Source organism: Eumetopias jubatus, unplaced genomic scaffold (genome assembly GCF_037043125.1).
Source record: "Eumetopias jubatus isolate StellerSeaLion01/CBP00866 unplaced genomic scaffold, mEumJub1_p1.0 scaffold_10, whole genome shotgun sequence".
Taxonomy (NCBI): domain Eukaryota; kingdom Metazoa; phylum Chordata; class Mammalia; order Carnivora; family Otariidae; genus Eumetopias; species Eumetopias jubatus.
This window is the reverse complement of record NW_028274816.1, coordinates 120,866,424-120,878,480: the sequence shown is the minus strand read 5'-3', so window position 1 is coordinate 120,878,480 and position 12,057 is coordinate 120,866,424. Positions and strand designations below refer to the sequence as shown.

Here is a 12,057-nt window from a genome sequence, read left to right as displayed (position 1 = left end):
AGAATAATCTGCTTTGTCCACATCTGTGGTCTCTCTGGACATCACTGCACACTGCCCCCCTCCACATCTGTTGGTCTTAGCAGCAAATGGAAAAAGTACCCAGTCCAGAGTCACTGCTTCCCTCCTACTTCCTGGAAACCTCCCGGAGCACCACACTTGCTCAGCACATTTTTGATTCCACTTCGTCACTCATTGAGAATGATGCTGCCCTGGGCCAAACTTTCTCTCTTAGCTCCACCCTCGTAGCCCTCAATAAAAGGCGGAAAGAGCAGCCCAAGGAGCCAGAGGAGCAGAGAGGCTGAGACCAACACAGAAACCTCCAGCTCTCACGCCCAGTCTCCCTGCTCCCCGCTGACATGAAGGTCTCCGCAGTGCTTCTGTGCCTGCTGCTCACAGCCGCCACCTTCAGCCCCCAGGTGCTCGCCCAGCCAGGTAAGTCCCTCTCTCTTTCCCTTCGAAGCCCATCACCACATCTCTGGGTTCTCACGGGCCACCAGGGCAGGAGGATGACCCACACTCTCCTGTTTGTGACTGCTTTCCAAGATCAGGAGAGTCAGAGAAGGACAAGGAGTGAAACTGATCACACGGTTGCTCCCGAGAATTCCAGCTGTGGACCCCAAATCCAGTCCTTCCAGGACTCCAGCTCTACAGTCATCCCCTCAGTACAGTTACTGCCTCTGCTCCTTGTAGCAGTGTTTGGGGGGACTGGGGTGATCCAAAAGAGGGGGCCTCTGGCGGAGGGTGTGCAGGGCATTTCCAGATGTGGTGGAAGGGAAAGGAGGAGATCCAGGATCTGGACGGTACTTCATTCAAGTCCAGCATCCAGAGACAGGGCTCCGCAGAGGCAGTGGGTTATCAGGGAAACTCACAACTTGGAGCCTAGAGGGGGACCCTGAGCTGATCTTCCCTGACCCTGAATATTTGGATTATTCATTCCTCCCAGGATTAATGATTAAGGACACTCCCAGGAATTATCTAGTTTTAACGGCTCCCCCTTCCCTCCATTCATTATCAATGCTATGCACCCATTATAAAGCAGAGGAAACTGAGTTAGTATGACATTCTAGCTCTGAAGCATAGGCAGAAATATTGGGATTTATGGGTCCTGCCTCTACTCCTGACTTCTCTTTGCCTTCCCATTACTACTCCTTTCTGCCATGATTAAGATCAGAAGAATCTAGTCCATCCTAAAATGCTTTTTCTTTGTGGTCTTATTTCCAGATGCAATTAATTCTCCAGTCACCTGCTGCTATACACTCACCAATAAAAAGATCTCGATGCAGAGGCTGGCGAGCTATAAAAGAGTCACCAGCAGCAAGTGTCCCAAAGAAGCTGTGATGTAAGTTGAGCACCCCAGCCCTCCCTGGTCCATTTCTTCCTCAGGGAGCAAGGAGAAAGCCTTACAAACTTAGAGTCAGAGGTGTAGGTCATCTAATCTAATACCCAAAGGTGCCCAATGGGAAAATTGAGGCCACAAGGCAAAAAGTGACTCCCAACATCATTCTCTGTATGGGTGCTTATGCAGACCCTCCCAATTTCTTTAGCGGGAAGTCAGGATGGCTGCACCTGGGACAGCTGCCTCTTACTACCTGCCTTCCTCTTCTCGTTCCCATGGCAGCTTCTTGAGGCAGGATGGGCTGGAGTCCTAGGCCGAGATCTCACTGGAACTCTATCTAACGGTATCCTCTCTCACCCACAGCTTCAAGACCATCCTTAACAAGGAGATCTGTGCTGACCCCAACCAGAAGTGGGTCCGGGATTCCATGGCACATCTGGACAAGAAAACCCAAACCCAAACTGCAAAGCCATGAATACTCACTCTGAAACCAAAGAATCTGAAACTAATTTATTTTCTTCTAACTCTCCCTAAATGCCCTCTGATATTATTTTATTATAATTTCAAAAAGTATAAGACTTTGTTTATTGATATGCACAAAATGTCTTAAGTAATGTTAATCTTATTTAAGTTATTGATGTTTTAAATTCATCTCCCATAAATACTAGTGTTTTTTTAAAATATGGAGACTTGGAAAAAAATGCTTTCCTCTGGGGGCCCCAGTTCCACCCCTAGGGTGGTGTGAAGGTCCTTGCAAGGATCATTAATACAAGACTATGTTTTAAATTCTAAAGGATTGCTTACAATGCTATTGTGGAAGTGTATATTCTGTAACTATTGATCAATATACATATATATATTTTTGTACAAAACCCGGCTTTTGGTGTTTTCTTGAAGGAAATTAAAAAGCTGAGTGTTATCTCGGTGATGAGGGAGGACATGGTTGCAGAGAGTGGGCTCGTGTTGGGAGGAGTGACAATGTGGATTGGCCCTGGTCTTTTCGACTGGGTAGGCTCATGTGAGCGCCTATAGAAGAATCTTTAAGGCAGGAGCTAGTCAGGCTTTCCAGCCCTACCACTCCAGTCCCCGAGACCAACTGCCCAGATCCCAGCTACCCCTGTCACCTGTTTAGCAACACCCCTACCTCCTTTCTCACAGCCCTTGACCCCTGCCCTCAATCTCTCTCAAAATCTAATGCTACTGCCCCCTAACTGGGATTCTTGACCCCTCCAGGTACTCCTCCAATTTAGAGTAATACAGACACTGCAGACTTTGGGAAATCAAGGAGAGATTAAGCGACCATTGATAAGATGGTTAGATTAAGACTTCATAAAGAAGATATGATGTCAACTTATCCTTGACGAATGCACGAGATTTTTCTAGAAAAAAAGTACAGTATCATTTAGAAGAGGGGAAAGAACTCCCCCACACTGAAATAAATAAATAAATAAATAAATAAATAAATAAATAAATAAATAAAATCTTAAAAAAGAGGGTGGCGCTCCCTCCCCACCCTGCCACCCCCGCTCATGCTTGCACGCTCTCTCTCTCTCTCTCTCAAATAAATAAATAAGACCTTAGAAGAGGAGAAAGAAGAGTGCAAGCAAATACCTAGAGGTAGAAATGATGATGATGTGTACATAAAAAAGGGTAAAAACCAAGAAGATGGGAGCTGGAGTCCATGTCTGTGTCAAGGGATGGGGAAGTTTAGAAAAGAAAGTTGAGTAAAGGGTTCTGAATGTCAGTGTGGTAAGTCAGTACTCAACCTCATAAGTTAAAAGGAGATGTTGAAAATGTCTGGGCCAATGAGGAAGGACATGCCATTTTTGGAGGTTCAGAAGTGAGTCAGTAAATGTAACTTATTGGCTTCATACAAGTCTGAAGAAGTATGGACAAGGTGAGGTTAATGCCATGACCCAGGCAAGAGAGGAGGAGTGCCGGACTATGGAGCCTGAGAAGCAGCTTTGGAGAAGAATGAACTAGGTAGAGTGAAACCCTGTGCATTTTAGATGGAGGAGAAGGAACTGTGACCTAAGATATAGAAGTCCCTTCTACAACCCACATTCTAAGGAGACAAGTTTCCCTGAAATCAGAATGTACTTCTCTCCACCACTATCCTCATTTAAATCCAAGGAGCTTGGGATCACCCATTTATATGGATGGGTCTCTTTTTTCCTGAATATCCACCTAAGGTCTATACTCCCTTGCATGGCATTTGACCTACGTGGGAGGTATTTGATCCCCCTAGGCACAGACAGCCCTTCCACTAAGGAAAGCAGATATCCTGCCCTACTTTTTAAAAATATTTTATTTATTTATTTGAGAGAGAGAGAAAGCATGGCGCACAAGCAGGGGGAGTTGCAGACAGAGGGAGAGGGAGAAGCAGACTCCCCGCTGAGCAGGGAGCCTCACGTGGGGCTCCATCCCAGGACCCTGAGATTGTGACCTGAGCCGAAAGCAGATGCTTAACGGGCTGAGCCACTCAGATGCCCCGATTTCTTGCCCTATTGAATAAATTCTGCATGGTAAATGTGCAGATTCATCAGTCCAATCTGGTGGGGAGACGGTTACTCTATCAAGCTAGACCAGGCAGTGCCTTCAGTAGCTGGGGAAAACCCTGGCTGGCAGGGACACTCAAGTTCTAATCCCAGCACTGGCATTGACTCACTCTGTCATTCAGGGCAGATTGACTATTCCATAGTCAATTTGATAACGTGTTACAAATAGGGACTCCACAGAACCTAGGTTCTAGGATCTAGGAGTGCATGCCTTGAACAACTTCCATTTCTACCAGTTGGAGCTGGAGAGGAAGAAGGGGGATTCTTTTTCCACATTCCCAAGCCAGTCCAGGGTACCTGATTCAGGCTGAGGGGTTCCATCAAAGCTCCAAGTAACACTCCCTAAGTACCCTGATACATAGGGCAGCAGGCAATTTATTGGCTGCTTTCTATGGAACTCACTGACCCATATGCCATGTCCAACAGCCCTCCTTGCCTCTCCTCCACCCTTCCAGTCTGCAGCCTCATTTGCCAACCAGGACTAAATCCCTAGTTGTTGTGGGTGCCAGGAGGCAGACAGGAATGGAGCGCAAGCAAATGGTACATCCCCATACAGTTTACTGAGCATCAGACCCTCTAAGGCCAGGCAGATTTGAGGTGGAGGTTCTGGAAGGAGGGATGGCCGAGAGCAGGTCAACCTATGTGCTCAAGCCCAAAAGTAATCTCCTCACATTCCCTTTCCAAGCCACATCTATTTAGGTTCAGGACATCTTCAATCCATTTTTGTTTTCTCCAGCTAAGCATGAGAGTCCTTGCTCTTTGCATGATGAAACTATGAGCACGAAGCATTGGCAAGAGGCCCTGTTTAAGAAGGAATGCCAAGTGTGGTGTATTCATTTCCTGTAGCTGTCAAAGGTCTGTTCCAGGAAATCTATGCTTTTTCTATCATACTCAAGATCCTTCCAGCCTCTGCTGGATTCCAGAGCTGCTTCTACATTTTTTTAGTATTTGTTATAGCAGTAACCCACTTCCAGGTATCGAAGTCTCTATTAGTTTCTTATTGCTACTGTAACAATTTATCAGAAACCTAATGGCTTAAAACAATGCAAATATATTAACTTATAGTTCTGGAGTTCAGAAGTTTAAAATAAGTCAGCAAGGCTGCATTCCTTCTGAAGGCTCTGGGGGAGAATCTGTTTTCTTGCCTTTTCTTTTTTTTTTTTAAGATTTTATTTATTTATTTGACAGAGAGCGAGCACAAGCAGGCAAATCAGCAGGCAGAGGGAGAGGGAGAAGCAGGCTCTCCGCTGAGCAGGGAGCCTGACATGGGGCTTGACCCCAGCACCCTGGGATCACGACCTGAACCGAAGGCAGACACTTAACCGACTGAGCCACCCAGGCGCTCCTTTCTTGCCTTTTCTAGCTTTTAGAGGCCACCTGCCTTCCTTAGCTCATGACCCCTTTCTCCATCCATCACAGCTTTAAAGTCGGGTGGGGGGGGTGGAGCTCCAAAGGATCAAAGTTTTTACACTATTGAAATTAAGATGGCATTAATCTGAACCAGGCTGTTATTCATGATAATGGTAATCTTCAGAGTGACCACGAAGAAAATAACTAAAAAATATATAATAAAAGAAATAAAGGAATAAAGTGGTATACAATAAAATGGTACTACCTGTGTACCACAAAACAGTAGTAGAAAGAGGACTGGAGTCAGTAAGTTGGCCAATAAGATGTCCCTTGTTCATATCTCACCCTAAACAACAATTTTGCACCTATCCATGGACAAAAGGACTTTTTGAGGGCTGTTGGGATCTGGCACCATACGCCAAGGAAGGAGTTACCCCCCCCCCCCATTTACCAGGTCAAAAGCATACACGTATCAGTCCTGGCTGTGGAACCTGCAGGGGCCTCTCTTCACTATCCAAGTTCTTGAAATTCATAAGTCCTCAAACAAACTCAACTGTAAAAGCTCTTCTCCAAAGACATATTGGAATGAAACTGTCAAAAACCAAAGACAAAAAGAATCTTAAAAGCAGAAAGAGAAAAGAAACTTGTAACTTACAAAGGAACCCTGAAAGGTGATCAGAGGATTTGCCAGCAGAAACTTCACTGTAATGAGAGAGTGGGATGGTATAATCAACCACTGAGAGAAGAAAACTGCCAACCAAAACACTCTACCTGGCAAAGTTGTGCTACAGAAATTAAGGAAATCTGAAGACTTTCCCGAACAAAAGCTGAGAGATTTCATTACCATTAGACCTGCCTTACAAGAAATGCTGAAAGGAAAGGATGCTAATTAGTAACATGAAAACATATACATCACACTAGGAAAGCTAAGTAAGTAGTCAAATTCAGAACACTCTAATACTGTAATATGATACTATATTAAACACTTTACTATAAAGGTTAAAGGACAAAAGTATTAAAAATAACTATAACTACAATAATTTGTTAATGGTTACACAATATAAAAAGAGGTTAAGTTGTAACATAAACATAAAAGGAGGGATAAAAGGGTAAAATTTTTGTATGCAGTCCAAGTTAAGCAATAGGCATAAAATAGACTGTTTTATCTGTAAAATGTATTATGTGAGCCTCATGGTAACCTCAAAGCAAACATCTACAATACATACACAAAAGACAAAGAGAAAGGAATAAAAGCATACCACCTCAATTCACAAATGAAGGCAGCAAGAGAGGGAGAAAGGAACAAGAGAACTACAAAACAGAAAACAGTAAGATGATATTAGCAAGTCCTTACCTATCAATATTCACCAAATATAAATGGATTACATTCTCCAGAAAAGGCATAGTATGGCTGAATAGATTAAAAAAAAAAAAAAAGACCCAACTATTTGCTTCTTATAGGAGACTCGCTTCAACTTGAAGGACACACATGGGCTCAAAGTGAAGGGATAGAAAAGATATTCCATGCAAATGAAAACCGAAAGAGAACAGGAGTGGGGCACCTGGGTGGCTCAGTCGGTTAAGCGTCTGCCTTTGGCTCAGGTCATGATCCCAGGGTCCTGGAATGGAGCCCCGCATCGGGCTCCCTGCTCAGTGGGGAGTCTGCTTCTCCCTCTCCCCCTGCCCCGCACCCCACCCCCAGCTCGTGCTCTCTCTCACGCTCTCTCTCAAATAAATAAAATCTTTTAAAAGAGTAATACAAAACAAAAGAGAACAGGAGTAGCTATACTTATAACAGACAAAATAGACTTTAAGCCAAAAGCTATAAGAGACAAAGGTGAAAAAAGAAAGAACTCAAATAAAAAACCTAACTTTATACCTCAGAGAACCAGGAAAAGGGCAAACTCAGCCCAAAGTTAGCAGAAGGGAGGAAATAATGAAGATCAGAGCAGAAATAAATAAAGACTGAAAAACAGTAGAAAAGATGGACAAATCTAAGGGCTTCTCATCATTCCCCTTTTTCATTAATGTATCATCAGCAACTGGCTGATGAGCTTGTAGTGTGTGTGTAGAGAGAGGGGGATGTGAAGACTCCTGTCTCTGCTTCAAACTGCACAGGTTCACTTTGATTTTGTTCTTAAATTTGGCTTCCCTTCTATTGTTTTACTTGGAATGATATTTTAAAAATGACAACATTCCATGATCTTATTATGTGCCTTGCAGCCTATGGAGCAGATAGTGGTTTAAGCGCTGTGAATTGTGCAAGACTGTTGAATCGCAGATCTGTACCTCTGAAACAAATAATGCAATATGTTAAGAAAGAAAAAAGATAGCGGGAGGGGAAGAATGAAGGGGGGGAAATCGGAGGGGGAGACGAACCATGAGAGATGATGGACTCTGAAAAACAAACTGAGGGTTCTAGAGGGGAGGGGGGTGGGGGATGGGTCAGCCTGGTGATGGGTATTAAAGAGGGCACGTTCTGCATGGAGCACTGGGTGTTATGCACAAACAATGAATCATGGAACACTACATCAAAAACTAATGATGGAATGTATGTGATAACATAACAATAAAAAATTTAAAGAAAAGAACACGTCTGCAAATTCTTTTATGCTCCTTGAATTAAGAAATGTGGTCTATGTTCTCTAACTTCGCACCTGGGAGCCTTAAACCATTATGTAAAATATCCATATCCAGCTATGTAGAGGGACCCCTGGAGAGATGGGGGTGGAGGGAGAGAAGGTGCCATCTGATCCAACCCTCAGCTGTTTAAGACCTTCCAGCTCAGACACCTGACATTGAGTGAAGGCCTTGAGACGACCCCAGTCCCAGCCATCATCCAACTGCAAAGATGTAAAAAACAAAACAAAACAAAAAAACCCTGAGCAAGAACTGCCTGGTGTAGGCCAATCAAGTCCTATATCCAAAAGCAAAATCAATGATTGCTATTGCTTCAAGTCACTGTTTTCAGATGGGTTGTTATACAGCAATTGATTACTAGAATAGACACTATAATTTTAGGTATTATTCTAAGAACACTGAAGCCTATTTTTCCGCTAATGTTCTATTACTGTATTCTTCTTTGGGTTTTAGAAAAGCCAGCAGGATTTAAAGCGGTAAAGAATTGTTTTAGTTCATTGTAAAGCCTAGCCAAAATTTTATTGCCTTTCTCTGGAACCTGGCGTCCTAGACATGTTATCTGAAAGGAAAACTGGGGAAATCCCTTACATCTCTTTGATTTGGTAATCCTACTTCCTTTCTTTTTCTACATAAGACGTTTCATTTCAAAAAAGCAGAACCCTTAGTAAGAGTCATAGATCACATACTGCTTGGGCATAGCCCCCGCCTCACACACCAGCCCTGAATTTGGATGGAAGGCAGGCCAACATCAATCATGCCTTCTCTCTCATTTCCTAACATCTTCCCCAGGGCAGGGTAATGGCTCAGCAGATGTACCATTCCACCCTGTGATTCATTCAGAACAAAGTCCTGCCTATCACCCACTTACTTTCTTTCTATTCCTGTCTGCTCCTATAAAAGGCAGGCAGAACCACCAGAGGAGCAGAGAGGCTGAGACCAACACAGAAACCTCCAGCTCTCACGCCCAGTCTCCCTGCTCCCCGCTGACATGAAGGTCTCCGCAGTGCTTCTGTGCCTGCTGCTCACAGCTGCCACCTTCAGCCCCCAGGTGCTCGCCCAGCCAGGTAAGTCCCTCTCTCTTTCCCTTCGAAGCCCATCACCACATCTCTGGGTTCTCATGGGCCACCAAGGCAGGAGGATGACCCATACTCTCCTGTTTGTGACTGCTTTCCAAGATCAGGAGAGTCAGAGAAGGACAAGGAGTGAAACTGATCACACGGTTGCTCTCGAGAATTCCAGCTGTGGACCCCAAATCCAGTCCTTCCAGGACTCCAGCTCTACACTCATCCCCTCAGTACAGTTACTGCCTCTGCTCCTTGTAGCAGTGTTTGGGGGGACTGGGGTGATCCAAAAGAGGGGGCCTCTGGCGGAGGGTGTGCAGGGCATTTCCAGATGTGGTGGAAGGGAAAGGAGGAGACCCAGAATCTGGATGGTGCTTCATTCAAGTCCAGCATCCAGAGACAGGGCTCCACAGAGGAAGCGCAGGGATCAGGGAAACTCACGACCAGGCATAGGTTGCTCAGAGCCTAGAGGGGGACCCATAGCTGCAGTCCTGCTGCCTGAGGAATTGGACTATTCTATGAGCCCCTCCTAACAACACCCAGAGCTGTCCCCAGTTCCTCTTCTGCTCTCAGTTAGCAGTGGTATCCTTCCAATTTACAGTCGGTACCAATGAGACTGAGAGTTTCAGGACGGAGACGCAGGACTTAGGGTGGGCAGCTTCCCTTTCCTTTGACTCTCCTCCTTACCGTTCCCTAACTTATAAATAGAAAGTCCCAGCACGCACCCTAAATAGCCTTTGTTGTTGTTGTTTTGACAGACGGGATTAATATCTCAACCACCTGCTGCTATAGATTTACCACTAAGAAGATCCCCATCCGGAAGCTGAAGAGCTACAGAAGAATCACCAGCAGCTATTGTCCCCGGGAAGCTGTGATGTGGGTGATGCCATGACCACCCGCACTCAAACCTTGATCCTGAGTTCCACTCCCAGGCAGTGGATAGGGTTATTATAAGACTTCAGTTGGAATTTAACCCCCAGATGCTTAGACCAGCTCTAATCCAATCCCAGAAATTTTTTTATGGGAAAAGTGAATTCGAGAAAATAGAGACTTCCCAGTCTCAACTCCCTGTCCAGGTGTTGGTTCAGATGTCAGTTCCTTCATCCAGGAGACAAAATGGTTTCTTTCACCAGGGCCGGCAAATGTAGCTCCTTCCCCTGAGGCTCCTTCCATCCTCCTCCATCACCCCAGGCTAATGGGTCAGGCAGGTTTCCCACAGAGTGGATCACACTCCCAGGTTGACTCTTCAGTGTACTCTAACTGCCCTCTCTTCCCACAGCTTCAAGACCAAACTGGCCAAGAAGGTCTGTGCTGACCCCAAGCAGAAGTGGGTCCAGGATCTCGTGGAGTACCTGGAAAAGAAAATCCAAACCCCAAAGCTGTGAACACTCATGCCCATAATGAAGCCAAGCCAGTACTCAGGAAACAATTTATATTCCCTATCCTTTCCAACATACCTCTGAGATTATTCTATTACAATTCTAGGGCATATGAGATTTGTGTAATAATGTGAATCATAGTTTTCTTAAGTAACACTCTGGCGGAGGGTGTGTTAATAATTTAATGTGCTCTGGAATTGGATGTGTTTTAAATGTACACCCTTGGACATATCACATCACTTCAACCCCCTAAAAACTGCAGGACGCTCTCTTCCTCTCTACCTCACTGTGGTATTGTGAAATTACTTGCATGAATCCATGCAAATACGCATATATTGAAGTTTTAAGAGGGGATGTCCCTATGAAACCATAATATTATTATAGAACTGAATATTTTTATATGTACAGCTCTTGAATTTTCACATAAAATATATTTTTGGAAAAACTTGACTTTGATGGCTTTTTAAAGGACAAGATAAACCTGGTGGGAGTACCAGGGAGAGGAGAGCTGGTTTCAGAAGGTGGAGCTTGTGTTCCGGGGGAGTGGGCATATGATGGACTCTGGGCTTGCCCGGAGGCTGGGCTCACCTGCATGGCAAGGAGAGTCAGGTTGGCTGGGGCCAGGTTTAGCAAGCTCTGCAGCTCTAGCTGACATCAGCTTCAGCCATTTGTTCAAATACCTTCTTTCTTTCCAAAATCATTTCCTTTCTTTCCAAAATCATTTCCTTTCTCACCATCCCATGCCCTATCCAACAGACTCTCCCCTCAGCTGTTGCATCAGTCTTACAGCTGGCTGGTTTTCTTTCTTCTAACCCTTGAATCCAGAATAATACAAGTATCACCTGCATTGAGGAACCAGGGAGGGAATCAACAGATGACCTCAGAGGTTCCCTTCCACATCTGGGAACCACATGTTTTAAAGATTTCTATCTCTATAGGTTGAGGAAGAGCAAGGAGGGTAGGAGGAGGGTGTGAAGGGTATGAGCAAGGAGGGTAGGACAAGGCAGCATACTGACAAACTCTTGATAACCTTAAGCTGAGCTTCTTGGAGAAAGAGGGTTACATCAAAACTCCCATAGACATTTCAAGGTGTCAGGAGAATTAAGACACTTTGATGGCAAGCAGAAAATTCACTGGTGACTCGTGGGTGCTCAGGCCATTATGGATGCTCAGGCCACGTCCAACAGCCCTTTCTGTGCGCCCCCTCCAGCCCGATAGTCCTCATTCCCAAACATCAGTAAGGAGTGTAATCTTAAATGCCAGTGGGGAACTACAGTAGGCTGACCAAGCATAGACAGGAAATAGATAGATACCATAGTACAATGAAACGCAGCTAGCCCTGTGGTGCAGGCAAATATCAAGCAGTGTCAGGTAGTAGGATGGGCAAGAAGAGATGGGTTCCATGTGCCCAGGGCCAAAAAGGATCTGATCACACTCTCTTTGTCAAGCTTATCCTACCATTTCCAAGGAATTCTGAACTCATTTGTCCTCATTGGGCCTGTTTGGACACAGCATTAAAGAGAAATTCCAAACCACAACCAGGAACAGAAGCTGATACATAACTGGGCATGGAGTTTAATGGTACTAAAAATCAGACTGTGTGTACAATTAATATACCTAGTAAATTAGGACAAGTTATTTTTCCTGACTGGGCCCCCATCCATGGAGATTTAGGTAGATCAATGGCTCTCATATTGGCATCAGTATCTCTTAGATATTAATAAAAATGTAGA

General features: G+C 44.7%; 2 protein-coding genes across 2 annotated transcripts; both read left to right on the top strand.

Moving 5' to 3' along the window:
- The first annotated feature begins 295 nt into the window (after positions 1-295).
- Positions 296-1,811, top strand: LOC114213888 (C-C motif chemokine 2). Its single transcript, XM_028109218.2, has 3 exons — positions 296-432; positions 1,222-1,339; positions 1,700-1,811. The coding sequence occupies exons 1-3, from the start codon at positions 357-359 to the stop codon at positions 1,809-1,811; spliced, it is 306 nt and encodes a 101-aa protein (XP_027965019.1). The 5' UTR covers positions 296-356.
- Positions 1,812-8,796: 6,985 nt separating this feature from the next.
- LOC114213891 (C-C motif chemokine 7-like) lies at positions 8,797-10,330 on the top strand. The gene is made up of 3 exons (XM_028109220.2): positions 8,797-8,948; positions 9,704-9,821; positions 10,225-10,330. Exons 1-3 carry the CDS (start codon positions 8,873-8,875, stop codon positions 10,328-10,330), a joined length of 300 nt encoding a protein of 99 aa, XP_027965021.1. The 5' UTR covers positions 8,797-8,872.
- Positions 10,331-12,057: the final 1,727 nt, after the last annotated feature.